This window comes from Furipterus horrens, unplaced genomic scaffold (assembly GCF_987537825.1).
Source record: "Furipterus horrens unplaced genomic scaffold, mFurHor1.1.pri manual_scaffold_2, whole genome shotgun sequence".
Taxonomy (NCBI): Eukaryota; Metazoa; Chordata; class Mammalia; order Chiroptera; family Furipteridae; genus Furipterus; species Furipterus horrens.
Window position 1 is genome coordinate 21,467,222 of NW_028327172.1, and position 19,102 is coordinate 21,486,323.

The 19,102-nt window shown below is 43.8% G+C and overlaps 1 protein-coding gene across 1 annotated transcript in view; it reads right to left on the reverse strand.

Annotated features, from left to right (window-relative positions):
• Window positions 1-19,102, reverse strand: part of KIAA1549L (KIAA1549 like) — an 86,242-nt gene that overhangs the window by 49,207 nt on the left and 17,933 nt on the right. The window contains exons 6-8 of the mRNA XM_090267268.1: window positions 16,822-16,993; window positions 8,931-9,094; window positions 4,212-4,402 (exon numbers count right to left, since the gene is read on the reverse strand). Of these exons, the coding sequence (XP_090123394.1) occupies window positions 4,212-4,402; window positions 8,931-9,094; window positions 16,822-16,993 (527 nt within the window). The remainder of the gene's footprint in view (window positions 1-4,211; window positions 4,403-8,930; window positions 9,095-16,821; window positions 16,994-19,102) is intronic.

Genomic DNA, 19,102 nt, shown 5'->3' on the forward strand with positions numbered 1-19,102 from the left:
TTTTGGAGAGAAAAAAGCCTACTCTGCTTAACTCTTTGCATGAGCTTATAGACAGGTTTATATGGAGCCAGCGACTCAAAATTTCGGGTCAAAACAGAGAGAGAGATTTACATGTGTACGTGTGTCTACTTACATAACAGTAACAAAAATGTTTTTGAAAGCAAGAAAATGTCACCTGTGAGGATGCAGTTTTGGGATATTGAACTCAATAGTCTCCATTTGGAGGATGCGGGTACACATAAACACTGGAGGAACAATCCCGCGGTGAGGGTTAATCGACTGCTGAATAGTTATGGCCAATCACTGCATTGGGGTAACCATTGTGAATGGCTCTCCACACTTGCCCCTTAATCCCTATCCTGGACAACAAAGCAGCAGCATCAGAGCCTGCATAAGGAAAAGGACGCGCGGTATCTGTCCGGTGGTCTGCAAGTGGCTGAACGCTCATTTTCCTTCATTTTAAAACAATTTTTGAATATTGAGATATCTTATTGACTACCAAATCACTGGTTTCCCCTATTTTGCACTTGCAAAACATTTTGGATCATCTAACAGGCCCATTCTGAGAGGTCATGTAGTCCTGACCTCATAGGAAGGGGGATGCTGATGTGTGGATATATGGGGAAGTCAGAAACGTGGCTGCATGAGGGGTTTGCTCTCAGGTTTGGCATCTTATTTTTATTTTAGAATTTTATTTATTTATCTCGAGAGAGCGAGGAAGGGAAGGAGAACAAGAGGAAGGGAAACATCGATGTGGGAGGGGTACAGAAATTGGTTGCCTCTCACATGCCCAGAACTGGGGACCTGGCCTTCAACCCAGGCCTGTGCCCTGACTGGGAATTAAACTGGCAACCTTTTGGTTCACAGGCTGGCACTCAATCCACTGAGCCACACAAGCCAGAGCAGGTTTGGCATCTTAAAATTTTCCCAACTGATCATACTCCTGTGGTCAGCTGCACTTGAACAGAGGTGAAATTTCTCCTTTGGCAATGATAGAGCCAGACCTTAGTAAAATCAGATCTTTATGGTAAAATCATGGAGCAAATTTAGAAGTCACTCAGCAGTGCAGACATTGTTTTCTTTATTTGTGTTTGTTTCATAAACTAATATTTATTAATAAAAATCTGGAGGTAATTAAACTTTGTTAGTAAGAGTAGACGTCTTGCTAATTCAAGAAGAAATGCTTGAAATAAACTCTTAAAATAAAAAAAGAAATGCTTGGTCTAAAATAAAATTTTTTAAACAAAACCCTTATACAACTTAAACCATTCAATTAGAATCGGTGGAAGAGCATTACTAGTATTCCTGGCAGTACCAATATTTTTAGTAAATCTATTTATTCTTTTCTATTGTCCTCTGAACAGGTGATAAGTAAGTTGTTAATATGCTTTTATTGTATCTGGTAAAAGTCATAATGAAATAATTATTGTAGGTAATACTATTTGCCAGTCAACTCAGATAAATCATCTATTGCAAGACTACATGTACGTTTCCCTGTATGTTTGGATTCTGCCCTGCTTAGGATCACCCTTGTTGCAGCAATGGTCCCAATTTGTCCACACCTCCCTGTAACCAAGCTTTAAGCAGTCCCCTCCTACATTGACTCTGGACTTGACCATGTGTCTTGCTCTGGCCAATAGGACAGTAGCAAATATGCAAGAGCAGAGACTTGAGAAGTGCTGGTCCTTTGGGGCTTTTCTTGATGTCCTTGGAATCCGGTAACCACCTTGTGAGAAAGCCAGGGCTAGTCTGCTGGAGGATGAGAGACCATGTGCCACCCCAGACAAGGCAGCCCACCTGATGATCTCCTGACTACAGATGCAGTGGCAACCCCAGCTGAGTTCAGCCAAGCCTTCCTCAGAGTAGAACCACTAGCCAACTGAGCTCAGCCTAAGCTTCTGTCCCATGAAAAATCATGAGCTAAATAAACGGTTGTTGTGTTAAGATGCTAAGCTTTGGAGTGGTTTGTTACGGAGCAATAGGTAACTGATCCACATGCCCTTAACCTTCTTTCCAGCACAACCCTCTGAAATTCAATCTGTTTCTCTGTGCCTCTTTCTGAGGTACCAAGGACTCCTGGAAAAAACACACATAGCCTGCTCTTGACTCCAGTACAAAAACTCTAGTATTTGATACAGACAATCTTCCCTTTCTCCTTAAACTACTCCATTCTCTTGGTTTCTTGGATTCCACTCTTGCTTTGTTCTCTTGCCTTTCTTCCTGACACTCTTCGGTTTCCTTTGTTGATTCTTTTTCATCACCTGGGCCTGTCATCATTGCCCCAGGGGTCAGTTCTTAGATCTCCTCTCTATCTACACTTTGGTAGGTGATCCCATCCAGTCTCTTGGCTTTACATCCCTAAGCACTGACCACGGCTACATTTATATTTCTACCCTGGATCTCTCCTCTGAACTCTAGGCTCATGAATTTCAGTGAGTTCTCAACATCTCCATGTGCATGCCCAATGGGCACCTCAAACTGTACATCTAAACTCTCAATCGTCCCCTACAAACTCTTCTCTATAGTCTATTTTCAACACAGCAGCCAGAGTGAGCCTTCAGGACAGCAAGACATATTATGTCATTGTTCTTCCTAAAGCCCCGCTCAACAAAATCCCGAGTCCTGACTTTGGTCTATGAGGCCTGGCAGGATCAAACTTCAGACAGCTTCTCTGACTCATCTGCTACCACTTCCTCTGAGGTTCACATCAGTCTCTTTGGCCTTCCTGCTGTTCTTTCTGCAAGTCAAGAAGTTCCCACCTCTGGCACTTGCATATGCTGTCCTATTTGCTTAGAACACTTCCTCTAGATAGCCTCAAGAATTACATATCATTTCGAACATCACTCTATCAGAGAGGCCTCCCTTGACTTCCTGCTAAAATAGCATCACCTTCCCCTCTCCATCTCTCCATCCCCTTCAGTGTTCTTCTTCATACTCCTCACCACTCAACCTACTATGCATCTATTTCTCTGTTTGTTTATTGTCTATCTATCCCTACCAGACTGTAAGCCCCATGAGAGCAGGAAGTTTGTCTTGGTCACTGCAGTATCCCCAGTGCCTGATAAACAGCAATCGATAAATATCTGTGAGATGAAGGGAAGGAGGCTGGAGGGATGTAGCTTTTCTAGCCATTGTGGTCTCAAGGCAAGGAGAAGGGGTCTGGCAAGGGGAGTCAGTTTAGCTGGCCAAGAGGGCTTGCCACAGGGGTCCTTACCTCTTTATGAGGCCACTGCAAAGTCCCTATAATGAGTCCCCTGGCCTCTAGCCCAACCTCTCCCATCTGTCTCCCACATTGCCACGTGAGTCATCTTTCTAAAGTATAGGCTGGCCATTACTGCCTTCCTGAAGAACTTTTGGTGGCTTCTCACTGGCCAGAGCCTAAAGGTCAAACTCCTTAGTCTGGAAGTTAAAACTCTGTACAATTTTAATCTATCTCCTAGTTTTACCCATCACTACATTGCAGCCCCTATGAACTCTAAACTCCAAGGACCTCACCACTAAGTGAATGTGGCTGTCTCTTTTATCTCCTGGATTTTTCAGACTGGATGCCTTTATCTCTTCCCACCTACAGACACCCTGTTCACCCTTCAAAGCCCAGCTAAAACACAGCCTCCTCCACAACGCCCTCCACCACCAGGGTGAAGTTCTTTTGCCTGTCTTTCCCACAGCACTTGGTTCAGACTCCACTGTGGGCACCTGCACGTCATGCTTGGTATTCCAGCTGTTTATCTCTCTTTCTCTCCAGCATGAGATCCTTGCAGTCAGGAATCAACCTGAAACCCTTTTGCAGTCCTCCCGATGCATGTCAGTGTACTGTGTTCATAGTAAAAATTCAATAAATGGTTTTAAACTAATATCATAAACCATTGAGAAAGTGCCAGATAAAATATGCTAAATCAAAAGAACTGCTTTTAAGATAAGTTAAAATATGTAAGTGTGGCATCAGTGCCAAATGCATTAAATGAATGTAAGAGCCAAATCTCCGCTGCTATGGTTGATCTGCAATGTAAAACCTTACAAAGGGCGGCTTGTGAGAAGCAGGTACTGTGATTCTCCTCATCTCCTTTGGTCTCCTTTTCAAATATTCAAAATGAGCATGAAGGGGAAATTCTTAAAGAGAACAGTGGGATTAACTTGTGGGCTCTGGCCCCTCTCACCATCCATTATTTCTTTTGCTGACATGGAGAGGCAGAAGTGGGCCCCGTGCCTACCTCTTTCTGGTTTCGGTGGACTTGGCTGTTTTGATGGTGCTTCCGTCCTGGGCGACGTCCCTTTCCTGCGAGGCAGGAGCATCTCTAACAGGAAGTGGGAGGACCACCGTCTCCTGGGTCACAGGAATGGCCTCCTCATCTGCTCCTTGCTGGCCCAGGTGCTGTTTGGCATAATCAAAGCCTTGCACAGGCTGCAAAGAGGAAACAGATTTGCAGTCGTATTTCTGGCAAAGTACGACTCTAACAACGGCTTTAAGAGAAGACAGGTGGGAAGGTGCGTGTGTCGGGACACCATGCTTAGCTTTCTGATAAATCGGAGTTTTCCCATCTCCATCATAATCTGTCTCTGCCAAATCAGATTCTGTGTTAATTCCATTTAGCTTCAGAAGCTCTATAGATAAGACTTACTCAGAAAAAGGAATAGTGAAAACCTGATGCAAAAAATGTATGTGAGAATAAACTTCGTTCAGGGACTTTAGACGTCGCATATGGCTCATTAGGAACTCTTCATTGGTATGTGACACAGATCCTGTATTCTCTCCTGCCTAGCAATGTTCTGTCATCCCTTAGCTCCTGTGCTAACAGGTGTGTGACTTTGCCAAGTCACTTGAGCACAGAACCTCAATTTTCTCATCTGAGAATCGAAAGTAATCCTATCGGCTTCACCTCTACCACCCTGAGTATTAAAAGGGAATCACAGTCTGAAAACAGAGGGAAAGAAACACGCCACCACACGGAATGTATGGGATCACTATTTAATCCCGGCCTCTCCCTTAAGCAAGTTGGCTCTCCTATAATTCATTACTGGAAAATTAGCAAGGCTTTTACTGCACAATGTCTGAAATCCCAAGTGAACAGGGCAGCTGTGAGCAAAACCCAACAGACATCTATTAGTGTAGCAATAAAAAACCAAGAGGCATGTTTAAACAATTCCTGGGGGTGTCTCTATTCTGCTTTACACCCCAAAGCAGCACAATACAGATTTGAGGCAGGACCATGGGGTGTTTAGTAGTGACAGCTCCGGAAACAGACTGCCTGGGTTCAAACCCTGGCTCCGCCACTTATTAGCTGGGTGACCTTGGATTAGTTATTGACATTCCCTGTACACCAGTTTCCTCATTGGTAAAATGGGTATCATAATAGTGTAAACAGGATAAAATGTGTATGGATTCAAGAGTGATAGTTCACCACCCTTGAAGGGATGCTGTGTAGATTAAATAAGCAAATTCAAATTCAGCCTTTAGCTAACTGCCCAGCACATAGTAAGAGTTCAATTGGTTTTAGTCAATATTGTTTGCCTTGCTACTAAATCTTAGTCCAGGTAAAATGGACATCAGTGATTCTCTTCAAGAAAATGTGGGATGAAACCAACCTCCACCATTTGGGTTCTAACAGAACTCAACATGATCACAAGCTCTTCCTTCAGCAGCTAATTTAGTTGAGAAATATATATAACAGGAAGGCTCCAGCTAGATTGGTCTAGGGCTATGGCCCAACTGGTAAAATCCTGCAGAAATCTTTTTTTTTTTTTTTTTTTTTTTTTTTTTTTTGCATTTCAGTTGAATTTTTACCTTTCTTGAAATAATAAAGCACACTATGCAGAAAATTTTGCTTATTTTCTTTCATAGTCAATATTAAAATGGCTACACAAAAATTCACCAATTCTGATTTTTTTTAAAAATACACACTGATATAACAGCTGTCACAATACAATCTAACAAAATTGTTTTGAATGAAGTCAAAGACAACTAAGTACTGCTATGGCTATTGTACAGGAAAAAAAACCAAATGAACTTTTTGGCCATCCAATATTTCCCTTAAATCATATCAGGTCATTAAAAATGACTTATGGCTCCTAATCCCTATGGCAAGGCATTCAGACCCTTCACATTCTGGCTGAGCCCAGCCTCATCTCCTGTTGAACCCTTTGCCGCCACACCCAAAGCTCCCCATTATCCTGTTTGATTTTGTTCCAACTATAGTTATTGAGCAGTGGCTTGTGCCAGGGACTGTGCTTGCTACTGGAGATACAAAGATGACTAATAACTGGTCCCCTATGCTCAAGGACCTCACAGGTGCAGCTTCACTTGATATTACTGGTACAGTACCAAACACATTACATAAACTTGTCATTTTATCCTCACTCCCATTCAAGGAGGTAGGTATTATTATGAGTCTTCATTTTAAAGATGAAGAAACTAAGGTTCAGAGAGGTGAGGCAACTTCCCAGGCTCATACAGCTGACTTATGGAGCCAGAGCAGGAATATCTAACTTCTATTGATGATTCTTCCCACAGCCTCTCCTTTCCTTCTGCTGCCTGCTGTCTTGGTTGGGCATCTCCTACTGTACTTGGCCTTGATTCTGTGCTGAGTCTCCTGGCATGTCAGTGAGGGACTGGCAGTCTCCAAGGGTAGCTAAGACTTCTCAAGAACCTAGTGAGGAGGACAAGCTGGTTCTGGCCCTCCTTCCCTGCCCCTAACTCTCTCTCTGCTTTTGGCTCCTCACCCTTCACATGGGACTGAAGTTCTCTGCTGGATACTTCAGGGGACTGGGTTGATGATGGGTAAGCAGAAAAAAGAATCTCTGCCTGTATTCAGTACTGCAGTCTGCATTCTAAAGACGCAGTAATGTCCCAGGAGACCAGGAGACCGTTCTCCTGGCCTATGCATTGGCGGCAAAGGCTAACTTTTTCATTCCACCTTGTCCCTTGGCATTCAGTGAATTCTGCTCACACACACAGGTCGTGAGAAGTAATGCAGGCGGCTCTCCTCTTGCAAACACTGCAGTCTCACTGGGCCACAACGGCAGGATGCAGTAAGAAAAAGTTCCACCCTGCTGGTTTCTTGTGATAAAAGGGCTTTGGCAATCACAGTGCATAGCCAGCCTCACTGAGGGAGAAAATAACCAGCATCACCACACAGAAGTGAATTCAATCATCTTGTGCAACATAACGTTGCTTGATTTTCAACATCAGCCAGCTATCTCTCGAAGCACAACATACCGGGTAGGACCATAAAAAAGGGCTATGAGAACCCACAGACATTAATCTGTTCCAGCTTCAGATAGCTTTCAAGCCAGAAAGTATGCTGAAATCAAGTGCTGGCCAACTCATTTTGGCAAATTAATAAAATTCTGGCTTACTCCCTAACACAAAGATGGCATTTACGACCTCAATATGGCATGTTTTGCATTCCTAGACTGGGCTGCAATTAGATTCTGGTGATTACTGCTATGTCTGAAAGGCTCAGGTTGTAAGTAAGCTCAGATGGAAATGAAACACTCCCACTTGGAACAGTTTCATGTTTCACTGCTTGCGTAATTACCAAAATTGCGATGCGTCTGAGAAGCAGGTGGCTTTGTGTCAACAGAAAAGGAACAACATTCTTTGAGGTTTGGCTCTTCAGTAGACAGTGTCTAATCAGGCTGTAGCTTCTCAACAGGTGAATTGATTTAGTAAACAGTAAAATTCATTTGATTTCTTTTGCTGCAGCGAGGGGTGATCACCCAGAAAGAATGAGGCATGCACGACTCCCAGCAAGAATAATCTCCATGACATGCCTCCTAGTGGACATGAAATTCCATTCACTGGTCCATTCCTGTACAGATGGACAAAGCTCAGAGGTTTGGAGCTGGAAAAGGGTTCTACCTGCCAAAGCTCAGGGTTCAGAGAGGTGTAGGAAGCAGAAAGAGCCCGAAGACTCAGACCCCTCTGAGTCACCCCTCTGCTGAGTTATATGATTTTGGACAAGTCCCACAGTCTCTCTTTCCTTTGAGTTTCTTAGCAATAAAATAATAAAACCTTCCTTGGCTATAATCTAGAAGGGTCCAGCAAATTGTAAGACATTATTTAAACACCAGGTATTACAGGTTATTATATTTTATTTATGGAATATCATAGAGAGTGGTATGTGACTGGAAAATGAGCTTTGGAATTTTCTCAGTCCGCTCCCCTCCCAGTCACCAGAGGTGGCCGGGGCAGACCAGTGGAGGCTGTGAGAGTGGATGGGGCTCCTGGCTAGGCTTCACTGGAGCCACCGGAGTGTGACAGCTGACTGGCCAGGGCTCTGCAGCTTGCCCATCATGCCAGTCTTTGAGAATAAGCCACTCCTGCCAATGCAAGAAAGAAAATTCTGACAATCTAAGGTGCCCAAAGAGCCCTGTGTTATGAGCCAAGAGACCTAATTCTGCTATCAGTTCTGCTACTTATTAACTGTGCGATCTTGAAGGAGTCACTGCTTAGTAAACAGAAGTGTCAGGTTAGATTAAGGCCCCTTGTAGGTCTATCCAGTTTTCTGTGCTCAGTGTTCTCCTCTGTAGAACGAGGGCCCTTTCTCAAAGGGTTTCTGCGAGGACTGGGGTGCTATATGTAAAGCGCTTAGAAGCATTTATGGCAAAGAGTGAGCATGAGATAAGCATAGCCATCACGTCCTGATTATAAAAATAAAGCATGTACAACAAAGTGACTATACTTATCAATGCTGAATTGTACATTTAAAAACGGTTAACATGATAAACTTCATTATGTATATTTTACTATAATTTTTTAAGCATTCAAACACATACATGAATGAATAAAGGGTCTTCTTCAAGAAAATGAGGGCGAGTTAGGATGTTTCTGAAGGTATTTGCAATGTCTCCGAAGCCAAGAGAGAAAAGGCAGGCAGAGCCCCCTGCAGGCCGGGGCTCCCGCTCCTCTCCTGCTTCCACTGCGTGCGTACCTTTGCTCTCTGAGGCAGGTTCATCACGGTGTCTGGCTTGAAGTCGTTCTTGTTCTTCCGGCAGAGCACGGCCGTGATGATGATGATGATGACCGTGACCACAGCGATGGGCGCCAGCACCGCAGCGATGATCCACAGGTTGTTGGGTGGGTTCTTCACCACGGCTGTGGGAAAGAGCCAGCGGGAAGCACATGACAAGGAGTACTGGGAAGGGGAAAGGCCACCAGAGATAAATACCCCCCCAGTCCCAAGTCGTGAGATGGTTAAGAGGGTCTGGGATCAGAAAGGCTCTTGCACTGGGCAAGTAACTCAAGGTCTTGGAGTCTCAGTTTTCTCATCTGTACAACGGGCTATCGCTTTGTGAGGCAGCAGTGAGGCAGGACCCAGGTGGTGCTTTGGTAGGTGCTCAGTAAAAAGCTAGGCTTCGCTGTCACTGAGAGGAGGCGGAAGGTGGATACATATCAGCTTTCCTCACTGGTGATGTTCATGAGTCAAAAGAGAAGAGAGAAGAAATCTGAGGACTAGAGTGGTGCACACCAGGAGGCAAAGGCCACAGAGAGATGACTCTATATCCTGTGAAGTCACCCTCTGAGTGAGCAATGATTAAAATGTAGCCAGTGGAGACCGCCTTCCCACCTCCCCAAAAGGCTGGCTGGGGAAGCTTGGAAATGCCTCCATCTAATCAAAAGGATCAGGCTGTTTTCAGAGCCAGAGTAAAGAAAAGGGAGCTGAAGCCGATGTCAGTAGGGAGAATGTGCTATTAGAACAGTAGGTGAGGCTGGAATTAATCTGCAAAGAGCGACAGGGGGATGGTCATGCTCTATATCATGATAGGGGCTGGCATTACACAGGTGTATACATTGGTCAAAACTCATCAAATGAGATATGTAAGATCTGTGCATTTCACTGTATGTAAATTTTACCTAAAAACATCATAAGCAAATATTGAACTTGAGGCAAGGATATGCATGCCGAGGTGTTCAGGGTTGAAATCTACAGGTGTTTACAACCTTGAAATGCATTTTTAAAAAAAGGAGGGATGAATAGATGAATGGAGGGATATATAAATGAACAGATACGTGATAATAAAAATATAGTAAAATGCTCACGGTGGAATCTAGGTGATGGGGACATGGATGTTCACCATATAATTCTTTCAACTTTTTAGTATGTTTGGTTAGAAAGATGTAAGAAAAAGAAAAAAGCCCCTGACATGAGATGGGTGGGAGTCCCCTATGATCACTGGTGGGGAAGCTCAGAAAACACTTCCATTCAATCAAAAGGACCAGAATAAAGAAAATAGCAACCAAAGCAATGGTCTGCAGAAAGGCATTAATGAAAGGAAGTGCAGTTTGCAAAAAAAACATCTAGGGAAAGAGAACCAAAGGCCAGTCAAGGACTTGTCCACGCCAGGGGAATGTGCCTTGACTGGCAAACATGGATAATCTGGACAGATGGCAGGTCTGTCCTGGTGGACAAGATTGCTGCAACTGGCTGTCTTGGTTTGGTGATATTGTCCATTAGTTCCACCCAAGTTCTCTTCTCTTCCACTCCCTAGATGATCTCATAGACTCGTGGCTTTCAATACCATGTGTTCCGGTGATGCCCATTGTGTATCTCCAACCTCTACCCTGAACTCTAGATTCGACATCCAACAGCCACCTCAACTCACCAATTAGATATTTAAGAGATATCTCAATTTAACATGTCCGGAACCCACTCTAAATACGCGCCCCTCCCCCCCCTCCAAAACCTGTTCTTCCTGTGATATTCTCCATTCTAATAAATGGCAGCTGCTCCCTTCCAGCTTCTCAGGCCAATAACTTTGTCACCAGTGCTGAGCCTTCTCTTTTAGGCTCACCCAACGTCCGATTCAGCAACAAACGCTGTCATCTTCACCTTTGGCGTAGATCCAGGACCTGTTCACGTCTTTCCATCGTTGCTGCTTTCACTGTGGCTCGAACTACCAACCTCTCTCCCCTGAAGTACTCAGTAGCCTCCTACCTTGCACTTTGTTCCCTGTGGTTTACTTGTAACATAGCGGCCGGAGTGATACTTAAAAAACTCAGATCACAACACTCTTCTACCCAAAACCCTCTAGAGGTTCCCACCCACTCAGAGTAAGAGCCAGAGCATCCCCAGAATTTCTATGAGGACCCTAAGTGATTTGCCCCTCCAACCACCCCTGTCTGGCATTATGGCCCAGTGCTCCTCCCTTAGCTCGCTCTGGCCTCCTACTGTTCCTCAGGTGTGCTGGGCTTGCTCTGGTCTCAGGGTTTTTGCCCTGGATGATTCCTCCACCTAGAACATTCTTCACCTGGGTTTCCACATGGCTCCCCAGCTCAGTTTCTCAGGCCAAGAACTCTGTCATCAGTGTTGCCCCTTCTCTTCGGGGCTCTGAACAGGTGCTGCCCTCTCTGTGAGGCCTTCCCTGTGCCCTACATGAATAACGACCGCTGCCTGGGCACTCTCCGTCCGCCTCATCCTACTCACTTTTTCTCTGAAGCGCTGCTCCTGAGACTCCGATGTGCACATCAGTCCCCTGGGTTCTGATTTGTGTGGGCTGGGGTGGGGCCTGAGATTCTGCCTTCTAAACGAGCTTCTAGGCGGTGCCCGCAGGCATCCAGGCCACGCGCAGAGTGACAAAGCACTAAGGCACATATCACTCCTGACATGATTCATATGTCATCTGTCACCCCTGACCCCTGTATTTGAATATACACTCTAAGAGGGCAGGAAACGTTTGTCTCTTGCTTACTGCTGTATCTGCAGGGCCTAGAATAGGGCCTTGCACACAGCAGGTGTTCAATTAAAAGCTGAATGAGTATATAAATGAACTACCATTCCCCCTGTTACAATTTGGCTTCCCATACAGATTTTCATACAGGATAGACTAATGGGCAGTTAAAAGGAGAAGTACCATCTCCTTGGTACTGCCAACCTGGTTTATATATCAGTATCTTGGTAGGTCTGGTTAGCATGAGTTGGTCCTCCTGATCCTGCTGAACTCTGTGGTCTATTAGACTGGCAAAGCTGAGGACCAGCCTCTGGAATACAAAGACCCCACAGGTAAGTGCCACATGGTGAGGACTTGCCTGGGGAGCCAGCCCATCTGTCTCTCTGACTTCAAACATACCCCGGACTTCAATTGGTTCCTCATTAGCCAAGATCTGACTCCCATCAGGCAGCGCTTAGGTCTGGAGTGCTCTTAGTCCAAAGAACATCTTTACCCCAGTTTTTGTCAATTGGTGATTAATCACATTATTAACTCCTGAAAACAGCTCATTAGATAGCGTGCTTCTATTGACATTAAACATTTAATTGCTACTGCTTTTAGTAATTTAGTATTTATATGTGATTTTTATGCCTTCAATATTTTCTAAAGCTCAGACCTGCTGTGAAAAATACGAATATGCCTCTTCTTGGCTATGCTCTTCTATCCTGATAAAGAAAAATGTATAGTATATTAGAACATGATACCCTGAATATATATCTATTATTTTCATTAGCGAGAATGAAATATTAACGGGTCCAGCTTTTACTCAGCTTTATTGTTTTGGTGGATATGTTCCTTCCTGGTGCGGTCTATAAAATCCTTTCACCTCTATTTAAATGAGGAGAGAATAGATTTGTTTTATGTACATTAATAAATTCATTTAACAGTCAAATAGACAGTAAAGTTAGGCCAACTGAAGTCATTCAAACACAATATATTCATTGGCATAATGCTCTAAAACTACAATGTATAGAGGTGAAAGGAAACAAATGTTTATTTAATTTGCAAGAATTTCAGTAGAGGAAGGACAGAAAAAGGAGACAACATGTTCTGGGTGTCTACTGTGCGCTGAGCACTGTGACAGGACCTTTGCCTGGGTGCTATTCTTGTCCCCATTGTGCAGTGAGCAAACAGAGCCCCAGGGAGGGTAGGTGCTTTTATGAGAAATCATTTCTCTGAAATACAGCTCTGAGTTAGCACATATGAGTGGAAACGTACTGTGTGCACACATGTGTGCATGCACATGCACATGCACACGCACACACATACAAATACTTGTCAGAAAGAATGAAGTCAAAGGACCCACATCACCTAAACTAAAAGTAAATTACTCTCACACGGAACAAATGTTGAAAGGAGAGAAATCCATTTAAAAATGTTTCCGGCTCATTTTTTGTGGCTGTCAAAACATTAGAGCTTGTGACAGGTGTGAGTGGATGGGGCAGGGGGCCCAGCAGCTGGCGGTGCCCGGAGCACGCTGCTCTCGTGCCCACAGCATCCACGGCTGTCATCGTGCTCAGGGTGCTTGTGACCCCTCACCTGACCCTCAGACCTCATTGCTGCTACCATAAGTGACCTCCTCGCTGCTCTCGAACCCTCCCCCTCTGCCTGGAACCTTGTCCCCAGATAGCCTCAGGTGGTTACTCAAAAGCTACTACCCCAGTGACCTTCTTCTTAACCGCCCCCCCCCCCCCCCCGCCAACAACTTAAAATCACAACCATCATCTCCTCGACATCTGCTAGCCTTTCCCTGCTTAATTTTTCTCCAAGGCACATATTAGCATTGAACATATTGTTTATTTTATCTGATCTGCCCACTCGGAATGTAAGCTCCATGAGGGTGGTCTTGTCTGTTTCATTCACTGCTGTATCTCCAGCTCCTAGAACAGTTCCAGGCACCTAACAGGTGCTCCAGGAGTATTTGTTGAAGAAATGAATGCACACACATTCCCTTCACCAAAGGGTCAGTCTATTGCTTTCTGTAGATGGTATTTTTGAGATATACGTCTGGTGGCCATGTAAGGTAAACCAGTTCCTGCTCTGGTCTGGTTCTGCGCAGGGAGGATTTTTTTTTCTACTACATCAGCTAGTAGCAGAGCCTGCAAAAGGAGCAGATGAAAACCTTCACAGGAGATGCAGCTGCCTCTTTAGAACTCACTGCTCCTCATCACCTAGAGGTGACGAGGGTCAAGTGGCATTGCACACTCCATGGTAGGGCCCTGCCATCAGGGCATCGTGCGCTGGCCCCAGACCAACGCTTTAGAAGACACTGGAACACACAGAATGTTAACACCACCCATTCAGAGAAACAAGGTGCTCACTCAACAGTGCGACTCCATTCCCTGTGCTGGCCTCGGATTCACATTGTAGGTGGATTTCCAAACTACGAGGATAAGATTGGATTTACAACATCTCTGTTCCTTCTCCTCTTCATTGAACTCAGTTTCCTCCTCATCCGATCCTGGGCAGGAAGGCATTTCCCAGGGTCTGTCCTCCAGCTATACTGTCTCCCCAGAATTTCCTCCAGGATTTTAACTCTAACCTGTATCTACAACATTCTGAAAATCTATAGTGTTAACTTTAACCTCTCCCCTGAGATTCAAGCTTGAATTCCAACAACGTTCTTAACCCCGGTCCTCAATACCCCATTGGCACCCCCTCAATATTTTATCAGTACCACCTCAGTATTTCATCAGTGTCCCCTCAATATGTAAATAGCACCCCTTAATATCTCATCACATTAAGCTCAACAAAGCCCAGATGGAATAAATTACTTCTCCCTTCTAAAAATGCTTCTTCTCTCCAATCCCCTTTCTATTTTCATTAATAGCACCCTATCCTGTGAATTGCATGGGTTCTTAACCTTCAGATCACCTTTCCTTCTTCGTTCCCTCTCCCCTTTAGTCCTTCTACCTTACAGGTAAATGAGACATTCAGCTACCTCTTACTACGTACTTAATAGGAGCCCCAGGATTGTACTAAGCCCTGTACGTACAATAATTATCTCATTTAGTCCTCCAAGGAGCTCAATTAGGTTTGTTTTTTAAAATATTACCACGTTACAGACGAGGAAAATGAAGGCGAGAGAGGGTCATTCATCTGTCTCAGCTCCACCGCTGCAACGTGGAAGAGCAGGGGCATGAATCCAGGCCTGTCCTATCGCAAAGGCTCTGCTCCCAACTGCTCTGCTTCGGTGACTCCCAACCGTGCGCCTCCCTCAGGGCCTGGTGGAGGCACTTAGCAAAGGTCAGGGGTTTGCCTTCACAAGAACAGAGCCAGACAGCAGTTGGGGCTGGATATTCAAAGACAAATGAGAGGTGGGACCTGCTTTGAAAGAGTTCAAAGGTCAGTCATATGCTCAATGTGATAAGGGCAATGGAGGGCCCTAGAACTAAGAAAGGATGGGGGGCTCTGTTTTGGGGGTTGAGGAAGACTTCAGAGGAATGTGAAACGTGAGGGGTGAACAGTGCTGTGTAGCTGTGAGATCGGAATCTGTATGTTTTTCAAAGTGTATATAATGACTCTAGTTATAGTACAGACAGTACATTAATGGCAAAGTGACTGAGGCTGTTATTAGGAAAGTGCCTGCAAAGTCCAAGAAGACATAACGATGAAACGGAGAACAGGGGAGACATCTGCAAGTTATTACAGAAGGGAACTGAGAGGACCACGTGGATTTGGAGGAGGCAAAAAATTAAGGCTGAGGGGTGGCAGCTTTGGAGTCAGGCAGAACAGGTCTGCATCCTGGCTCTCTGAGTCATAGTCAAGCCTCTGGGTAATCCCCTGGATGAACCCTGGACTCTCATGTCTAGAAGACTCCATGCATCTTCTGATCTGACATGATCTCTCTCCTACCTGTGCTCTCAAACTTTCCACTGTTCCCCTTCAACCATCACCAGCAAACTCCCCTTAGCCTCAACCACTTCCCCTGATACTCCGTTCACCTCTTGCTCCAAAGAAAGCCAGCTCTCACTTTTCTGCACCTTCCCAAGCACCACCAGGCCTCAGGTAGAAGTGAGGAGGCCACAGAATGGCAGGTCAAAGTAGAGGATGGACTGGAACAGGAGAAGCGATGTAGAAGAGACAGTGAGCCGGCAAATCTCCAGCAAATGAGTCGTGTTATGTACAGTCACCCCCTGCCAACCACGGCCTGCCTCTCTCAAGCAATACATCTCTCTAATCCCATCAGCTCCTCCTGTTTCTGCACTCCAGGCAATTTGAACTCCTTGTTTTTCAAGCACACCTGGTACTCTTCGCGCCTATTCTTTTCTTCATACTTCTCCCCCTTCCGGGAATATCCACCCTTCCTCTCCCTCTGCTGAAATCTTAGTATGTAATACGGTTAAGAACACACATTTGCAGTCAGATCCAGATTCATATCTTGGCAATCTAGGTACTAGTTCTATGATACTGACCAAGTTGGTTAACTTTTCGGAGACTTGGTTTCCTCATCTGTAATTTGCAGCTGAATAAAGTTGCCCCAATAAGCAGAAAAAGTAAGAACATCCACATAAAGCAATGAGCATAGCAGCTGCTAAGGGCGAGGGTATTCAGAGGCAGCTATGATTTTTAAAATCCTTTCTCTGTTCACTCTTTCCAGACGCCCCTTCAGCGCAAACCCACCCTCTGCCAAGCCCTGCATCACACTACCTCCTTGTAGCACTTCCCTGCAGTCCTCTCCTCTGTGTTCGCATTAACTCCCTCTCTGCTCCTTAAAGGCAGGGACCAGGTCTTGCCCACTTCTGTATGTCTTCCAGCACCAAAGCAGTTCATGTAGGACTCTATATATGCTGATGGAATCAAATCATCTTTAATTCCCCAGACAGCAAATATGATCTCAGCTATGGTGACGTTTCTAGCTATTCACTAGGCTCAACTGAGGAGAACAGTGGGCAGGATTTGGGCACAGCAACATCATTACTGTCTCTCTCATACTCCAAACCTATCCCTTACCCCAAACCTATTGCTTCAAACACAGCTGATTGATTTAAAAACCTTCTAGTACAGAAATATGTTTAGTTCTGGGTCCATTAACAGGAGCTTAGGGAATCACTTTGATTTGCAGGAAACATTTAGTGGCATTAAAAATAATGAATGGAAAGACTATCCCCTTACGGTCAGCTTGCAGAAGGACAACGTGATGCAAGGTCAAGGCCATCCTTTGGGAGTCAATGGTGCTCAGGATCTTGGCAGCTGCAGTCCCCAGCAAAGGCTTCCCGTTGTACAGGGTGTAGTAAGTCAGCTCCGCTGGGTCTTTGGGTCCAGGCACCCGCTGCATCTTTACCATCTTTCAGAAAAAAAGAGGCCATGTTTGTAGGGCATCTTGCACAGACCCTGCAATCGCTTGAGCAATCAGCAGGCTCTCTCCTGACAGCTGAAGCCTTCCGTGGCCAAGTGGATCCACAGCATACATTTAAGACATCAACCTTAATGTACCTCCCTATCACCCAAACCACAAGAAGCCCTGCTATCGCTGGAGGGGGAGACAGGGAGCAGAAAATATGAACATCTGGAAAGCACAGTTTGAGACTGGAGAAGAAAACACTGAAATGGTGATGCCTTCCAGCCTCCAGAGAACTCTGGCCTCATTTGAAAATAGGCCTCCACATTAATTCAGGGCATGTTAGGTTATTCTCAAACAAGATTTCTAATTTCAAACTCATGCAGTTGCCAGAGAGGGAAAAAAAAATGAACTTACATGTCTGCAATTCAAAAGATGTCTGATAAAAATAGTACCTGAATATTCAAAGTTCTCTTTCTAAAATTACCTTTGTTGCCTTTTCTCATGCTACATATCATACATATTCACTGGAGAAAATTTGAAAACACCAAAAAGCATCAAATGAAAAAAATAAAAACAATCTGTAATCCCTCTACCACAAGCTAATGACTATTACCATTTTGGAGTATTTGCTTCTATTCTTGTGGTTTTTTCCCACACAAACCATTTTTTTATTCTTTTACCAAATTATTTACAACACTCTGCATATAGTATAACATATTGCTGTTTTTACTTGTATCCTGAAATGACCTTCAATACAATAAAAGCATAAATGTTAATTCCTACATTCTAACTCACACCTCATAAACTTATTTAGCCAATCCTTTATTGTTAAACACTTAAATTGTTACTCATTTTTTAGTATTGTAACTGATGATTGGAAATCATTATAGACACATAAAACATAAATTATAATACCTACATAATGTTCTACTGTATGCATGCCTCATATATTAACCCTTCATTTTTTGAACATTCAGGCTGTTATATACTTTTCACTATTATAATTAACAATTGCTAAACATAATGTTTTTCTAAACTGTATATTATGGATTATGAGTTTCATAGGATATTTAAAGATATTACAAAAATGTTCATAGCAGCATTGTTAATAGCAAAAGAGAGAGAGAGAGAGAGAGAAAATAAAAAGAAAAAAACCCTGAAAATTCAAACGTCACTAACAGTAGAATGCATACATGAGTTATTGTATAGTTACACAATGAAATATTACAGAGTATAAATGAACTCTGGCTATCTGAGTATGAAAGCCTGACATTGAGGGAGGAAAAAAAATCACAGGATTTAACATTCAAAATCAGGCAAAACCAAATAGCATACTATTTAGGGACACACACACATGGATGGTAAAATATATACAGATAATACATGTATGATTTAATACAAAATTCAGAAGCACACTAAACTCTAATAGAATGAAAGGAAGTATGTATAATAAAAGAAGAAACATAAAAAGCTCCTGAGGTTAAGTGAAAATAATGTTCTTACCCTTTGGGTTGTGGGTTCTTTTTATTAGTGGCCTTTAAGCTACAGATTTTTATACCTCTTGGTATATATGCTATATATAACAACTAAAAATAGATATTACTACAATCCAATAAAAATGGTTTTAAAAAAATCTGACCAGACAATTCACAAAGGAAGATATCTAAATAACCAATGAGCATATAAAAAGTGTTCAATAGAGAAATTCTAATTTAAGCTGCAAGACACCACTCTCCCCAACCAGAGTGGCTAAAATAAGAAGCGCTGACAAGACCAAGTGTTGGTGAGAATGTAGAGTAACTGGAACTCCATCAGGCTGGTGGGGATGTAGAACGGTACACTTTGGAAAAGGATCTGGCAGTTTCTTACAGAATGAACATACACCATCCCTGTGGACCAGCAATTCAACTCCTATAGGCCTGAGAGAAATGGAAGCACATGGCCATTGGAAGACTTGTAGATCAATGTTCATAGCAGCTTTGTGCATAACAACTAAAAACTGGGGAAAGCCTAGGTATCCACTAACAGAAGAATGAGTAAACTGTAGTATGTTCATGAAAGAGAACATTATTCAGCAATAAAAAATAAACTGCCCAGTAATACAATAGCATA